This window comes from Oncorhynchus keta, chromosome 15 (genome assembly GCF_023373465.1).
Source record: "Oncorhynchus keta strain PuntledgeMale-10-30-2019 chromosome 15, Oket_V2, whole genome shotgun sequence".
Classification (NCBI taxonomy): Eukaryota; Metazoa; Chordata; class Actinopteri; order Salmoniformes; family Salmonidae; genus Oncorhynchus; species Oncorhynchus keta.
In genome coordinates this window covers 3,065,727-3,083,487 of record NC_068435.1, presented here as the reverse complement: position 1 = coordinate 3,083,487, position 17,761 = coordinate 3,065,727, and the positions used below count along the sequence as shown (strand labels likewise).

At 46.2% G+C, this 17,761-nt stretch overlaps 1 protein-coding gene and 1 long non-coding RNA gene across 53 annotated transcripts in view; both read right to left on the bottom strand.

Moving 5' to 3' along the window:
* Window positions 1–17,761, bottom strand: part of ak5 (adenylate kinase 5) — a 222,451-nt gene that overhangs the window by 104,646 nt on the left and 100,044 nt on the right. For all 50 annotated transcript variants that reach the window (XM_052462807.1, XM_052462817.1, XM_052462818.1 and 47 more), the window contains exon 7: window positions 7,903–7,993. In XM_052462807.1, coding sequence (XP_052318767.1) covers window positions 7,903–7,993 — 91 coding nt within the window. The remainder of the gene's footprint in view (window positions 1–7,902; window positions 7,994–17,761) is intronic.
* Window positions 5,118–6,093, bottom strand: LOC127907495 (uncharacterized). 3 transcript variants are annotated; one of them, XR_008064597.1, is made up of 3 exons: window positions 6,071–6,093; window positions 5,961–6,015; window positions 5,118–5,190 (listed from the first exon to the last, which is right to left on the bottom strand). It is a non-coding gene; the product is annotated as an uncharacterized LOC127907495 (long non-coding RNA). The 3 variants fall into 3 exon arrangements; XR_008064596.1 differs by lacking the exon at window positions 5,118–5,190 and adding an exon at window positions 5,283–5,355; XR_008064595.1 differs by lacking the exon at window positions 5,118–5,190 and adding an exon at window positions 5,778–5,850.

Sequence of the window (17,761 nt, the reverse complement as noted above, 5' to 3'; positions counted from 1 at the left end):
AACATCTGGTCTGTCCTCGTTATAGTGGTTAACATTTGGTCTATCCTCGTTATAGTGGTTAACATCTGGTCTATCCTCATTATAGTGGTTAACATCTGGTCTACCCTCGTTATAGTGGTTAACATCTGGTCTATCCTCGTTATAGTGGTTAACATCTGGTCTATCCTCATTATAGTGGTTAACATCTGGTCTACCCTCGTTATGTTGGTTAACATCTGCTCTACCCTCGTTATAGTGGTTAACATCTGGTCTATCCTCGTTATGGTGGTTAACATCTGGTCTATCATCGTTATGGTGGTTAACATCTGGTCTATCCTCGTTATAGTGGTTAACATCTGGTCTATCCTCGTTATAGTTGTTAACATCTGGTCTATCCTCGTTATAGTGGTTAACATCTGGTCTATCCTCGTTATAGTGGTTAACATCTGGTCTATCCTCGTTATAGTGGTTAACATCTGGTCTATCCTCGTTATAGTGGTTAACATCTGGTCTATCCTCGTTATAGTGGTTAACATCTGGTCTATCCTCGTTATAGTGGTTAACATCTGGTCTATCCTCGTTATAGTGGTTAACATCTGGTCTATCCTCGTTATGGTGGTTAACATCTGGTCTACCCTCGTTATAGTGGTTAACATCTGGTCTATCCTCGTTATGGTGGTTAACATCTGGTCTATCCTCGTTATAGTGGTTAACATCTGGTCTATCCTCGTTATAGTGGTTAACATCTGGTCTATCCTCATTATAGTGGTTAACATCTGGTCTACCCTCGTTATAGTGGTTAACATCTGGTCTATCCTCGTTATAGTGGTTAACATCTGGTCTATCCTCATTATAGTGGTTAACATCTGGTCTATCCTCGTTATGTTGGTTAACATCTGGTCTACCCTCGTTATAGTGGTTAACATCTGGTCTATCCTCGTTATGGTGGTTAACATCTGGTCTATCATCGTTATGGTGGTTAACATCTGGTCTATCCTCGTTATAGTGGTTAACATCTGGTCTATCCTCATTATAGTTGTTAACATCTGGTCTATCCTCGTTATGGTGGTTAACATCTGGTCTACCCTCGTTATAGTGGTTAACATCTGGTCTCTCCTCGTTATAGTGGTTAACATCTGGTCTATCCTCGTTATAGTGGTTAACATCTGGTCTATCCTCGTTATGGTGGTTAACATCTGGTCTATCCTCGTTATAGTGGTTAACATCTGGTCTATCCTCGTTATGGTGGTTAACATCTGGTCTATCCTCGTTATAGTGGTTAACATCTGGTCTATCCTCGTTATAGTGGTTAACATCTGGTCTATCCTCGTTATAGTGGTTAACATCTGGTCTATCCTCGTTATAGTGGTTAACATCTGGTCTATCCTCGTTATAGTGGTTAACATCTGGTCTACCCTCGTTATAGTGGTTAACATCTGGTCTATCCTCGTTATAGTGGTTAACATCTGGTCTATTCTCGTTATAGTGGTTAACATCTGGTCTCTCCTCGTTATAGTGGTTAACATCTGGTCTATCCTCGTTATGGTGGTTAACATCTGGTCTATCCTCGTTATAGTGGTTAACATCTGGTCTCTCCTCGCTACTGTTGTCTGGGCTGTGTGGTCCTCTGTTAGCTGGGCTGTGTGCTCCTCTGTTAGCTGGGCTGTGTGGTCCTCTGTTAGCTGGGCTGTGTGGTCCTCTGTTAGCTGGGCTGTGTGGTCCTGTGTTGTCTGGGCTGTGTGGTCCTCTGTTAGCTGGGCTGTGTGGTCCTCTGTTAGCTGGGCTGTGTGGTCCTCTGTTAGCTGGGCTGTGTGGTCCTCTGTTAGCTGGGCTGTGTGGTCCTCTGTTAGCTGGGCTGTGTGGTCCTGTGTTGTCTGGGCTGTGTGGTCCTCTGTTGTCTGGGCTGTGTGGTCCTCTGTTAGCTGGGCTGTGTGGTCCTCTGTTGTCTGGGCTGTGTGGTCCTCTGTTGTCTGGGCTGTGTGGTCCTCTGTTGTCTGGGCTGTGTGGTCCTCTGTTGTCTGGGCTGTGTGGTCCTCTGTTGTCTGGGCTGTGTGGTCCTCTGTTGTCTGGGCTGTGTGGTCCTCTGTTAGCTGGGCTGTGTGGTCCTCTGTTAGCTGGGCTGTGTGGTCCTCTGTTAGCTGGGCTGTGTGGTCCTCTGTTAGCTGGGCTGTGTGGTCCTCTGTTAGCTGGGCTGTGTGGTCCTCTGTTAGCTGGGCTGTGTGGTCCTCTGTTAGCTGGGAAGCGTATTGTTCTGTACTCCGTGCAGTGCTGTTTTTCATATTTAATACTATTCTGTGATGACTTCTGCACAGGGGGAAGCCAGGGGGTGGGGCTGTGATGCTCTGCTGCCTTCACACCTCTCGCTTCACACCTCTGTCCTGTCCAAGGTAGTTTAGTAGCCTGAAGTCAGCGTCAAGTCTTTATAGACCACAAAATGTTTAGAGATTATTGTCTTTTACTTCAGAAGGACCTTCACCACTTTTATATGATTCACTCAGTGAAAATCCAGGTTTATCGTTGTAGCTCATAGTCTCTCTCTCGGTCTCTCTCTCGGTCTCTCTCTCTCGGTCTCTCTCTCGGTCTCTCTCTCTCTCTCTCTCGGTCTCTCTCTCGGTCTCTCTCTCTCGGTCTCTCTCTCTCTCAGTCTCTCTCTCGGTCTCTCTATCGGTCTCTCTCTCTCTCTCGGTCTCTCTCTCGGTCTCTCTCTCTCGGTCTCTCTCTCTCTCGGTCTCTCTCTCGGTCTCTCTCTCTCTCTCGGTCTCTCTCTCGGTCTCTCTCTCGGTCTCTCGGTATCTCTCTCGGTCTCTCGGTCTCTCTCTCGGTCTCTCTCTCGGTCTCTCGGTATCTCTCTCGGTCTCTCGGTCTCTCTCTCGGTCTCTCTCTCGGTCTCTCGGTATCTCTCTCGGTCTCTCTCTCGGTCTCTCTCTCGGTCTCTCTCTCTCTCTCTCTCTCTGTCTCTCTCTCGGTCTCTCGGTCTCTCTCTCTCTCTCTCTCTCTCTCTCTCTCTCTCTCTCTCTCTCTCTCTCTCTCTCTCTCTCTCTCTCTCTCTCTCTCTCTCTCTCTCACACACACACAGAGCCTTGGGCCAGCACTACAGGAAGCTGACTAATTCTTCAGCATCCTACTGTGTCCTTCAGTACAGAGCTGTCTGGCTGTCTGTGTGACTGACCCTATGTGTGTGTGTGTGTGGGTGTAAAGCAAAGCGAGGTTTGATGATGGGAAAGAAAAGGGCTTTTCATTTATCTGATTTCATGTATCCTTATATTTATGTATATCGTCCTCCTCTCTCTATTCTCTGCTACTGACTCCTACAGAGTGAGAGAGAGAGAGAGAGAGAGAGAGAGAGAGAGAGAGAGAGAGAGAGAGAGAGAGAGAGAGAGAGAGAGAGAGAGAGAGAGAGAGAGAGAGAGAGAGAGAGACAGAGAGAGAGAGAGAGAGAGAGAGAGAGAGACAGAGAGAGAGAGAGAGAGAGAGACACAGAGAGAGAGAGAGAGAGAGAGAGAGAGAGAGAGAGAGAGAGAGAGACCGAGAGAGAGAGAGAGAGAGAGAGAGAGAGAGAGAGACCGAGAGAGAGAGAGAGAGAGAGAGAGAGAGAGAGAGAGAGAGAGAGAGAGAGAGAGAGAGACAGAGAGAGAGAGAGAGAGAGAGAGAGAGAGAGAGAGAGAGAGAGAGAGAGAGAGAGAGAGAGAGAGAGAGAGAGAGAGAGAGAGAGAGAGAGAGAGAGAGAGAGAGAGAGAGATTCCTTCCTCTCTCGGTTGAGGGTATATAGGCAATTTCGTGTGCGCGCATGAGTTTGTTGTTATTGGCGTCACGTCTGGAGGAAACCTGACACCATCCCTACGGTGAAGCATGGTGGTGGCAGCATCATGCTGTGGGGATGTTTTTCAGCTGCAGGGACTGGGAGACTAGTCAGGATGGAGGGAAAGATGAACAGAGCAAAGTACAGAGAGATCCTTGATGAAAACCTGCTCCAGAGCACTCAGGACCTCAGACTGGGGCGAAGGTTCACCTTCTAATAGGACAACGACCCCAAGCACACAGCCAAGACAGAGCAGGAGTGGCTTCGGGACAAGTCTCTGAATGTCCTTGAGTGGCCCAGCCAGAGCCCGGACTTGAACCCCATCGAACATCTCTGGAGAGACCTGAAAATAGCTGTGCAGTGACGCTCCTCATCCAACCTGACAGAGCTTGAGAGGATCTTTAGAGAAGAATGGGAGAAACTCCCCAAATACAGATGTAACAAGCTTGTAGCGTCAAACCCAAGAAGACTTCATGGAGGCTATAATCGCTGCCAAATATGCTTCAACAAAGTACTGAGTAAAGGGTCTGAATACTTATGTAAATGTCATATTTCAGCTTCTTCTAAATGTCTAAAAACCTATTTTTGCTTTGTCATTATGGGAGTATTTAGAAATCAAATTGTGTTTGTCACATGCGCAGAATACAACAGGTGTAGTAGACCTTACAGTGAAATGCTGAATACAACAGGTGTAGGAGACCTTACAGTGAAATGCTGAATACAACAGGTGTAGTAGACCTCACAGTGAAATGCTGAATACAACAGGTGTAGTAGACCTTACAGTGAAATGCTGAATACAACAGGTGTAGTAGACCTCACAGTGAAATACTGAATACAACAGGTGTAGTAGACCTGACAGTGAAATGCTGAATACAACAGGTGTAGTAGACCTTACAGTGAAATGCTGAATACAACGGGTGTAGTAGACCTTACAGTGAAATGCTGAATACAACAGGTGTAGTAGACCTTACAGTGAAATGCTGAATACAACAGGTGTAGTAGACCTCACAGTGAAATACTGAATACAACAGGTGTAGTAGACCTGACAGTGAAATGCTGAATACAACAGGTGTAGTAGACCTTACAGTGAAATGCTGAATACAACGGGTGTAGTAGACCTTACAGTGAAATGCTGAATACAACAGGTGTAGTAGACCTGACAGTGAAATGCTGAATACAACAGGTGTAGTAGACCTTACAGTGAAATGCTGAATACAACAGGTGTAGTAGACCTTACAGTGAAATGCTGAATACAACATGAGCTCATCATGAGAGCTGTGTTGTCTGTCAATCTACCTCTACCTGGTCAAACAAGGGCTCATCATAAGAGCTGTGTTGTCTGTCAATCTACCTCTACCTGGTCAAATAAGGGCTCATCATGAGAGCTGTGTTGTCCATCAATCTACCTCTACCTGGTCAAATAAGGGCTCATCATAAGAGCTGTGTTGTCCATCAATCTACCTCTACCTGGTCAAATAAGGGCTCATCATAAGAGCTGTGTTGTCTGTCAATCTACCTCTACCTGGTCAAATAAGGGCTCATCATGAGAGCTGTGTTGTCCATCAATCTACCTCTACCTGGTCAAATAAGGGCTCATCATAAGAGCTGTGTTGTCTGTCAATCTACCTCTACCTGGTCAAATAAGGGCTCATCATAAGAGCTGTGTTGTCTGTCAATCTACCTCTACCTGGTCAAATAAGGGCTCATCATAAGAGCTGTGTTGTCGGTCAATCTACCTCTACCTGGTCAAATAAGGGCTCATCATGAGAGCTGTGTTGTCTGTCAATCTACCTCTACCTGGTCAAATAAGGGCTCATCATAAGAGCTGTGTTGTCGGTCAATCTACCTCTACCTGGTCAAATAAGGGCTCATCATAAGAGCTGTGTTGTCTGTCAATCTACCTCTACCTGGTCAAATAAGGGCTCATCATAAGAGCTGTGTTGTCTGTCAATCTACCTCTACCTGGTCAAATAAGGGCTCATCATAAGAGCTGTGTTGTCTGTCAATCTACCTCTACCTGGTCAAATAAGGGCTCATCATGAGAGCTGTGTTGTCCATCAATCTACCTCTACCTGGTCAAATAAGGGCTCATCATAAGAGCTGTGTTGTCTGTCAATCTACCTCTACCTGGTCAAATAAGGGCTCATCATGAGAGCTGTGTTGTCTGTCAATCTACCTCTACCTGGTCAAATAAGGGCTCATCATGAGAGCTGTGTTGTCCGTTAATCTACCTCTACCTGGTCAAATAAGGGCTCATCATAAGAGCTGTGTTGTCCATCAGTCTACCTCTACCTGGTCAAATAAGGGCTCATCATGAGAGCTGTGTTGTCCGTTAATCTACCTCTACCTGGTCAAATAAGGGCTCATCATGAGAGCTGTGTTGTCCGTCAATCTACCTCTACCTGGTCAAATAAGGGCTCATCATGAGAGCTGTGTTGTCCGTCAATCTACCTCTACCTGGTCAAATAAGGGCTCATCATGAGAGCTGTGTTGTCCGTCAATCTACCTCTACCTGGTCAAATAAGGGCTCATCATGAGAGCTGTGTTGTCTGTCAATCTACCTCTACCTGGTCAAATAAGGGCTCATCATAAGAGCTGTGTTGTCCATCAATCTACCTCTACCTGGTCAAATAAGGGCTCATCATGAGAGCTGTGTTGTCTGTCAATCTACCTCTACCTGGTCAAATAAGGGTCCGTTAATCTACCTCTACCTCAAATAAGGGCTCATCATGAGAGCTGTGTTGTCTGTCAATCTACCTCTACCTGGTCAAATAAGGGCTCATCATAAGAGCTGTGTTGTCCATCAATCTACCTCTACCTGGTCAAATAAGGGCTCATCATAAGAGCTGTGTTGTCCATCAATCTACCTCTACCTGGTCAAATAAGGGCTCATCATAAGAGCTGTGTTGTCCATCAATCTACCTCTACCTGGTCAAATAAGGGCTCATCATGAGAGCTGTGTTGTCTGTCAATCTACCTCTACCTGGTCAAATAAGGGCTCATCATGAGAGCTGTGTTGTCCGTTAATCTACCTCTACCTGGTCAAATAAGGGCTCATCATAAGAGCTGTGTTGTCCATCAGTCTACCTCTACCTGGTCAAATAAGGGCTCATCATGAGAGCTGTGTTGTCGGTCAATCTACCTCTACCTGGTCAAATAAGGGCTCATCATGAGAGCTGTGTTGTCTGTCAATCTACCTCTACCTGGTCAAATAAGGGCTCATCATAAGAGCTGTGTTGTCCGTTAATCTACCTCTACCTGGTCAAATAAGGGCTCATCATAAGAGCTGTGTTGTCTGTCAATCTACCTCTACCTGGTCAAATAAGGGCTCATCATGAGAGCTGTGCTGTCCATCAATCTACCTCTACCTGGTCAAATAAGGGCTCATCATGAGAGCTGTGTTGTCCATCAATCTACCTCTACCTGGTCAAATAAGGGCTCATCATGAGAGCTGTGCTGTCCATCAATCTACCTCTACCTGGTCAAATAAGGGCTCATCATGAGAGCTGTGCTGTCCATCAATCTACCTCTACCTGGTCAAATAAGGGCTCATCATGAGAGCTGTGCTGTCCATCAATCTACCTCTACCTGGTCAAATAAGGGCTCATCATGAGAGCTGTGCTGTCCATCAATCTACCTCTACCTGGTCAAATAAGGGCTCATCATGAGAGCTGTGCTGTCCATCAATCTACCTCTACCTGGTCAAATAAGGGCTCATCATGAGAGCTGTGCTGTCCATCAATCTACCTCTACCTGGTCAAATAAGGGCTCATCATGAGAGCTGTGCTGTCCATCAATCTACCTCTACCTGGTCAAATAAGGGCTCATCATGAGAGCTGTGCTGTCCATCAATCTACCTCTACCTGGTCAAATAAGGGCTCATCATGAGAGCTGTGCTGTCCATCAATCTACCTCTACCTGGTCAAATAAGGGCTCATCATGAGCGCTGTGCTGTCCATCAATCTACCTCTACCTGGTCAAATAAGGGCTCATCATGAGAGCTGTGCATCCTCCAAAGACAGAGGTTTGAGCGGAGGAAGGAGTCATTGATAAATAAGGTTAGAATACGTTATATAGTATATATCTAACGTTAGTTAGAATACGGGTTAATAAGTTGTTCTTACCAGCAACAGGTTGTTTGGAGGGAAACAGCTTGTTGTCCACTGTCATGCTGATGTCACAAAACACTTCCTCCTCGTCTCGGTCTGCATCCAGCTGGAGAGGAAATGACAACAGCTGGGTTTAACCATCACATCTAATGACTACAGCAGGGGTTAACCATCACATCTAATGACTACAGCAGGGGTTAACCATCACATCTAATGACTACAGCAGGGGTTAACCATCACATCTAATGACTACAGCAGGGTTTAACCATCACATCTAATGACTACAGCAGGGGTTAACCATCACATCTAATGACTACAGCAGGGTTTAACCATCACATCTAATGACTACAGCAGGGTTTAACCATCACATCTAATGACTACAGCAGGGGTTAACCATCACATCTAATGACTACAGCAGGGTTTAACCATCACATCTAATGACTACAGCAGGGTTTAACCATCACATCTAATGACTACAGCAGGGTTTAACCATCACATCTAATGACTACAGCAGGGGTTAACCATCACATCTAATGACTACAGCAGGGTTTAACCATCACATCTAATGACTACAGCAGGGTTTAACCATCACATCTAATGACAACAGCAGGGTTTAACCATCACATCTAATGACTACAGCAGGGTTTAACCATCACATCTAATGACTACAGCAGGGTTTAACCATCACATCTAATGACAACAGCAGGGGTTAACCATCACATCTAATGACTACAGCAGGGGTTAACCATCACATCTAATGACTACAGCAGGGTTTAACCATCACATCTAATGACTACAGCAGGGGTTAACCATCACATCTAATGACTACAGCAGGGTTTAACCATCACATCTAATGACTACAGCAGGGGTTAACCATCACATCTAATGACTACAGCAGGGTTTAACCATCACATCTAATGACTACAGCAGGGTTTAACCATCACATCTAATGACTACAGCAGGGTTTAACCATCACATCTAATGACTACAGCAGGGGTTTAACCATCACATCTAATGACTACAGCAGGGTTTAACCATCACATCTAATGACTACAGCAGGGTTTAACCATCACATCTAATGACAACAGCAGGGTTCAATCATCACATCTAATGACTACAGCAGGGGTTAACCATCACATCTAATGACTACAGCAGGGGTTAACCATCACATCTAATGACTACAGCAGGGGTTAACCATCACATCTAATGACTACAGCAGGGGTTAACCATCACATCTAATGACTACAGCAGGGGTTAACCATCACATCTAATGATTACAGCAGGGTTTAACCATCACATCTAATGACTACAGCAGGGGTTAACCATCACATCTAATGACTACAGCAGGGTTTAACCATCACATCTAATGACAACAGCAGGGGTTAACCATCACATCTAATGACTACAGCAGGGGTTAACCATCACATCTAATGACTACAGCAGGGGTTAACCATCACATCTAATGACTACAGCAGGGGTTAACCATCACATCTAATGACTACAGCAGGGTTTAATCATCACATCTAATGACTACAGTTACCAATGTTGTTTTATGAATGAACTTGTCATATTGATTTAGCTTATTATTATAGTCTGAATAGCTTGAACCCAGCATGTTTTTAAGACCGAAGTTGACGGTTAGTTGTTGGCTAAGCTAGCTAGCTAATGTTAGCTGGCTAGCATGCAATGTTTAGATTTTATTATGCCAACTGTCTGGAGGTTGACGATGGAGAGATGCTGAAATACAGAGGTGTACAGAGATGACAGATAAGTTATTTTTTATTTTACCTTTATTTACCTTTATTTAACCAGGCAAGTCAGTTAAGAACAAATTCTTATTTTCAATGACAGGGGCAGAACAACAGATTTGTACCTTGTCAGCTCGGGGATTCGAAATTGCAACCTTTCGGTTACTAGTCCAACGCTCTGACCACTAGGCTCCCCTGCCGCCCCATCTATGATTTACTATTGAAGTGAGGTGGTGCTTTCTGGTGCCTCGTGACTGCCGTAGCATCACATAAAGTGAGTGCTGCATTTTGGTAGAACCGAAGAGTAGCTAGCTAGCTAGTCCAGCGTCTAGTACGGACCTCTAACTTCCTCTGACTGACTCCTACTACGAAGCCACAGACGGAGTGAATGGCGACAAACCGTGATGACAACATGCTGCCTGCCTGGGTCTCCCGTTTAACCCCTCCCTCCCCTGACCTCACTCAAGCCATGAACTTTCTCAACCTTCTCATTCGATGAATATCAACTTTGTAAGATCATATTTGTTGAATGTGAGCCAATGACAGCGTCGCTCTTCCATCCCCCAACAGTCTGTGTTGGGGGACTCTTGGCCATGTTATGTTATAATCTCCACCCGGTACAGCCAGAAGAGGACTGGCCACCCCACATATGCTCTCTCTAATTCTCTCTTTCTCTCTCTCGGAGGACCTGAGCCCGAGGACCGTGCCCCAGGACTACCTGACATGATGACTCCTTGCTGTCCCCGGTCCACCTGACTGTGCTGCTGCTCCAGTTTCAACTGTTCTGCCTTGTTATTATTCGACCATGCTGGTCATTTATGAACATTTGAACATCTTGGCCATGTTCTGTTATAATCTCCACCTGGCACAGCCAGAAGAGGACTGGCCACCCCACATATGCTCTCTCTAATTCTCTCTTTCTCTCTCTCGGAGGACCTGAGCCCTAGGACCGTGCCCCAGGACTACCTGACATGATGACTCCTTGCTGTCCCCGGTCCACCTGACTGTGCTGCTGCTCCAGTTTCAACTGTTCTGCCTTGTTATTATTCGACCATGCTGGTCATTTATGAACATTTGAACATCTTGGCCATGTTCTGTTATAATCTCCACCCGGCACAGCCAGAAGAGGACTGGCCACCCCACATAGCCTGGTTCCTCTCTAGGTTTCTTCCTAGGTTTTGGCCTTTCTAGGGAGTTTTTCCTAGCCACCGTGCTTCTACACCTGCATTGCTTGCTGTTTGGGGTTTTAGGCTGGGTTTCTGTACAGCACTTTGAGATATCAGCTGATGTACGAAGGGCTTTATAAATACATTTGATTTGATTTGATTTGTGTTCCATTGATCTTTTTACCGCATGTATAACCTTAAGCAGAGCAGCGTTCGCTTCTCTTCTTCACTCTCCACTATCTCCTCTTCCTCTTCCTCTTCCTCTCCGCTGTCCCCGTGTCTCGGCTGCCGTCCTCTGTGTCTTCAGGTTCACAGTACAGATCACAACCAATCAGTGAAGGGTACACTCTGTAGGACGGTGGAGTTGATGCCAAAGGAGTCTCTCTCCAGCAAGAAGATCTTGGTAGGCACACACACATGCATGGTATAATGGGGGCGGCAGGGTAGCCTAGTGGTAAGAGCGTTGGACTAGTAACCGGGCTGACAAGGTACAAATCTGTCGTTCTGCCCCTGAACAGGCAGTTCACCCACCGTTCCTAGGCTGTCATTGGAAAATAAGAATTTGTTCTTAAACTGACTTGCCAAGTTAAATAAAGTTAAATGAAAATGTGGCATAGTGATGGATGACAGAACACCAGTGTTTCCCACTGTCCTCCAGTGAGAGAGGAGGGAGGATGACAGAACACCAGTGTTTCCCACTGTCCTCCAGTGAGAGAGGAGGGAGGATGACAGAACACCAGTGTTTCCCACTGTCCTCCAGTGAGAGAGGAGGGAGGATGACAGAACACCAGTGTTTCCCACTGTCCTCCAGTGAGAGAGGAGGGAGGATGACAGAACACCAGTGTTTCCCACTGTCCTCCAGTGAGAGAGGAGGGAGGATGACAGAACACCAGTGTTTCCCACTGTCCTCCAGTGAGAGAGGAGGGAGGATGACAGAACACCAGTGTTTCCCACTGTCCTCCAGTGAGAGAGGAGGGAGGATGACAGAACACCAGTGTTTCCCACTGTCCTCCAGTGAGAGAGGAGGGAGGATGACAGAACAGCAGTGTTTCCCACTGTCCTCCAGTGAGAGAGGAGGGAGGATGACAGAACACCAGTGTTTCCCACTGTCCTCCAGTGAGAGAGGGAGGATGACAGAACACCAGTGTTTCCCACTGTCCTCCAGTGAGAGAGGAGGGAGGATGACAGAACACCAGTGTTTCCCACTGTCCTCCAGTGAGAGAGGAGGGAGGATGACAGAACACCAGTGTTCCCCACTGTCCTCCAGTGAGAGAGGAGGGAGGATGACAGAACACCAGTGTTTCCCACTGTCCTCCAGTGAGAGAGGAGGGAGGATGACAGAACACCAGTGTTTCCCACTGTCCTCCAGTGAGAGAGGAGGGAGGATGACAGAACACCAGTGTTTCCCACTGTCCTCCAGTGAGAGAGGAGGGAGGATGACAGAACACCAGTGTTTCCCACTGTCCTCCAGTGAGAGAGGAGGGAGGATGACAGAACACCAGTGTTTCCCACTGTCCTCCAGTGAGAGAGGAGGGAGGATGACAGAACACCAGTGTTTCCCACTGTCCTCCAGTGAGAGAGGAGGGAGGATGACAGAACACCAGTGTTTCCCACTGTCCTCCAGTGAGAGAGGAGGGAGGATGACAGAACACCAGTGTTTCCCACTGTCCTCCAGTGAGAGAGGAGGGAGGATGACAGAACACCAGTGTTTCCCACTGTCCTCCAGTGAGAGAGGAGGGAGGATGACAGAACACCAGTGTTTCCCACTGTTCTCCAGTGAGAGAGGAGGGAGGATGACAGAACACCAGTGTTTCCCACTGTCCTCCAGTGAGAGAGGAGGGAGGATGACAGACAACCAGTGTTTCCCACTGTCCTCCAGTGAGAGAGGAGGGAGGATGACAGAACACCAGTGTTTCCCACTGTCCTCCAGTGAGAGAGGAGGGAGGATGACAGAACACCAGTGTTTCCCACTGTCCTCCAGTGAGAGAGGAGGGAGGATGACAGAACACCAGTGTTTCCCACTGTCCTCCAGTGAGAGAGGAGGGAGGATGACAGAACACCAGTGTTTCCCACTGTCCTCCAGTGAGAGGGAGGGAGGATGACAGAACACCAGTGTTTCCCACTGTCCTCCAGTGAGAGGGAGGGAGGATGACAGAACACCAGTGTTTCCCACTGTCCTCCAGTGAGAGAGGAGGGAGGATGACAGAACACCAGTGTTTCCCACTGTCCTCCAGTGAGAGAGGAGGGAGGATGACAGAACACCAGTGTTTCCCACTGTCCTCCAGTGAGAGAGGAGGGAGGATGACAGAACACCAGTGTTTCCCACTGTCCTCCAGTGAGAGAGGAGGGAGGATGACAGAACACCAGTGTTTCCCACTGTCCTCCAGTGAGAGGGGAGGGAGGATGACAGAACACCAGTGTTTCCCACTGTCCTCCAGTGAGAGGTTAGAGAGGACGGGACACATTTATTGGTCCCACCAAGTCCCCAGGCATGTTGACCCCCAGATGGTCTTCACATGTCCAGAACGACACGGTCCACCTGAGCAGTCCGTATGAACCACAGCTCCTCGCCAGACAAAGGGAGATGAGTTACAGCTGAGAACATTCTTTCCTTCCGCGAAGAGCTCGGGGCACACCAACAACTCATGAACTCCTTTACTTCAGGACCCAAACTCAGTGTGGAACCCCGGCTGAGGGTATATAGACCCATACTCAGTGTGGAACCCCGGCTGAGGGTATATAGACCGATACTCAGTGTGGAACCCCGGCTGAGGCTATATAGACCCATACTCAGTGTGGAACCCCGGCTGAGGGTATATAGACCCATACTCAGTGTGGAACCCCGGCTGAGGGTATATAGACCCACACACAGTGTGGAACCCCGGCTGAGGGTATATAGACCGATACTCAGTGTGGAACCCCGGCTGAGGGTATATAGACCCATACTCAGTGTGGAACCCCGGCTGAGGGTATATAGACCCACACTCAGTGTGGAACCCCGGCTGAGGGTATATAGACCCATACTCAGTGTGGAACCCCGGCTGAGGGTATATAGACCCACACTCAGTGTGGAACCCCGGCTGAGGGTATATAGACCCACACACAGTGTGGAACCCCGGCTGAGGGTATATAGACCGATACTCAGTGTGGAACCCCGGCTGAGGGTATATAGACCCATACTCAGTGTGGAACCCCGGCTGAGGGTATATAGACCCACACTCAGTGTTGAACCCCGGCTGAGGGTATATAGACCGATACTCAGTGTTGAACCATGGCTGAGGGTATATAGACCGATACTCAGTGTGGAACCATGGCTGAGGGTATATAGACCCATACTCAGTGTTGAACCATGGCTGAGGGTATATAGACCGATACTCAGTGTGGAACCATGGCTGAGGGTATATAGACCCATACTCAGTGTGGAACCATGGCTGAGGGTATATAGACCGATACTCAGTGTGGAACCATGGCTGAGGGTATATAGACCCATACTCAGTGTTGAACCATGGCTGAGGGTATATAGACCGATACTCAGTGTGGAACCATGGCTGAGGGTATATAGACCCATACTCAGTGTGGAACCCTGGCTGAGTGTATATAGACCCACACTCAGTGTGGAACCCTGGCTGAGGGTATATAGACAATTGCTGCAATTTCATGTGACGCTTGAAAGTGTGTTTGTGTGTGTGTGTGTGGGGGGGGGGGTGCATGTGTGTGCGTGTGTGTGCATGAGTTTGTGCTTATTGGCAATAGATCATTCTGGTTGTTCTGAGAAAACCCTGATTTTTATAAAGCATGTTAGTTGTAGAATAATCAGAGAGCATGGATCATGTAAATATAGGACTATATAAAACGGGAGGGTCTAATCCTGAATGCTGATTGGTTAAAACCACATTCCAGTGTCTATTCCGTGGAAGTTACCACCAACGTTAAAATGACATTAAAATGCCTATTTACTCTGTTCCATCTGACTGTGCAATCCACTGTCTCATCAGCCCAGCCAGGCAATTTATAAACTTGATCTTCAGTATGAAAAACATCTCGACATTATCTCACATTACTTTCAGACTAACATTTAGTCTTCAACAGCGCAGATGTCTCTGACATTTGCAACATTGTTTCAATATTCAAATGGATCTACAGCTGTCGGGAGTCGGGATGAAACAGACAGGCAGAAAACTTTTCTCAGCCAGTCGAAATCATGACCCAGCATCATTTTTATAGAGATATACAAGAGAGCTGATAGACAAACACACAGTTCAACAAGAAGAATTGAACGAGCCTTAATACTGAGGAAAACCCTGTTAGGTGTAAATATGTTATTGGACTCATCAGTCAGAAAGAAAACAGCTGACTCATTCTACTTTCCAAAATGGCACCCTATTACCTACATACTACTTCTGACAAGGGCCCATAGAGAATACGGGGCATTCGGAAACTATTCAGACACAACTTTTTTACACATTTTGTTACATTCGAGACTTTTATTCTAAAATGGATTCAATTGTTTTTTCCCCCTCATCAATCTACACACTATATCCCATAATGACATCACAATACCCCATAATGACATCACAATACCCCATAATGACATCACAATACCCCATAATGACATCACAATACCCCACAATGACATCACAATACCCCACAATGACATCACAATACCCCATAATGACAAAGCAAAAACAGGTTTAGAAATGTTTGCAAATGTATTAAAAATAAAAAACTGAAATATTACATTTACATAAGTATTCAGACCCTTTACTCAGTACTTTGTTGAAGCACCTTTGGCAGCGATTACTGCCTCAAGTCTTCTTGGGTATGACGCTACAAGCTTGGCACACCTATTTTTGTGCAGTTTCTCCCATTTTTCTCTATTTTCAGGTCTCTCCAAGATGTTAGATCGGATTCAAGTCCGGGCTCTAGCTGGGCCACTCAAGGACATTCAAAGACCTGTCCCGAAGTGTTGTCCTGACTGTGTGCTTAGAATCCTTTAGGCGCCTTTTGGCAAACTCCAAGAGGGCTGTCATGTGCCTTTTACTGAGGAGTGGCTTCCGTCTGGGCACTCTACCATAAAGGCCTGATTGGTGGAGTGTTGCAGAGATGGTTGTCCTTCTAGAAGGTTCTCCCATCTCCACAGAGGAACTCTAGAGCTCTGTCAGAGTGACCATCGGGTTCTTGGTCACCACCATGACCAAGGCCCTTCTCCCTCGATTGCTCAGTTTGACCGGGCAGCCAGCTCTAGGAAGAGTCTTTGTGGTTACAAACTTCTTCCATTTAATAATGATGGAGGCCACTGTGTTCTTGGAGACCTTCAATGCTGCAGAAATGTTTTGGTACCCTTCCCCAGATCTGTGCCTCGACACAATCCTGTCTCGGAGCTCTACGGACCATTCCTCATGGCTTGGTTTTTGCTCTGACCTGCACTGTCAACTATGGGACCTTAATATAGACAGGTGTGTGTGTAACAAAACATGTGGAAAAAGTCAAGGGGTCTGAATACTTTCTGCACTGTGTTGCATCTCGGAAATACGATTTGGGATGAAGCCAACAGAGGAACAGGTTGGCAAAGGACAATCACAACGTTTGGGAACGAGAGATTTAGGATCCAAGACAAGTATAATAGATATTTTGTATTAAAAAGTATACAACAGTGTTCTACCTGTTTTTTATGTGTATAAAACAGTTATTCCCGGAGATTTTATTGTATTATTTTATTACCAGTAGTGCTGCCTTTTCAATACTGTCTCCAAAAATGTCAAGAGTGTCTCCAGTTGTGTTTATACTTAGCAATTGTGATGCATCTTCAAACAGGTATTCATTTTCCAACACGTTTTAACCATGAGTCACGAGTCACCATGGTAACGCCAGTTGGTAACTCCATGGTAACCTGCTGGACCACTCAGAGGGGATAAAGAAGTTAATGGTGGAGGAACAATCATTAACTGAAAGAATTACTGTTATGCCCGTAATGAATCATTGGTCTGATGACAGATTTAGTCCTCCATCCTCCTTCCTGTTCTCTAAGAGTTGACAAGACTTCAATAACCACCTCTATTTGTGATCTCCACACCGACGATATCGATAAAATATGAAATGTAAACATGTTAGTCAACAAATAAAAAAGAAGAAGGAAGGCCTTCCGATAATTAAAATGGAAGGATTATGGTTAGGATTCTATTTTTAAAATGGAATGGTAAAGGGTTAGGATTCTATTTTTAAAATGGAATGGTAAAGGGTTAGGATTCTATTTTTAAAATGGAATGGTAAAGGGTTAGGATTCTATTTTTAAAATGGAATGGTAAAGGGTTAGGATTCTATTTTTAAAATGGAATGGTAAAGGGTTAGGATTCTATTTTTAAAATGGAATGGTAAAGGGTTAGGATTCTATTTTTAAAATGAAATGGTAAAGGGTTAGGATTCTATTTTTAAAATGGACGGATTAAAGATGAATCCAGATTACGGTTAGCTTTTAATGAATCATAAATCTGATGACAACTTTAATCCTCCATCTTCCCCAATAAAACTCTCTCACCTCCTTACCCCGACCTAATAGTTTCATCCTCCCCTTTAAGACCCTCTCACCTCCTTACCCCCACCTAATAGTTTCATCCTCTCCTTTACGATCCTCTCACCTCCTTACCACCACCTAATAGTGTCATCCTCCCCTTTAAGACAACTAAAGAGAGTGTGTGTGTGTGTGTATGTGTGTGTGTGTGTGTTTCTCTCAATAGAGATTCAATTTTTTTTTGTCCAGGACTAGGCTTGAAGCTCTCCCATTTGGAGCTCTCCCTCTTGAAGCTCTCCCTCTTGAAGCTCTCCCTCTTGGAGCTCTCCCTCTTGGAGCTCTCCCTCTTACAGGCTCCCGAGTGGCGCAGCGGTCTAAGGCACTACATCTCGGTGCTAGAGGCGTCACTACAGACCCTGGTTCAGCGGTCTAAGACACTGCATCTCAGTGGT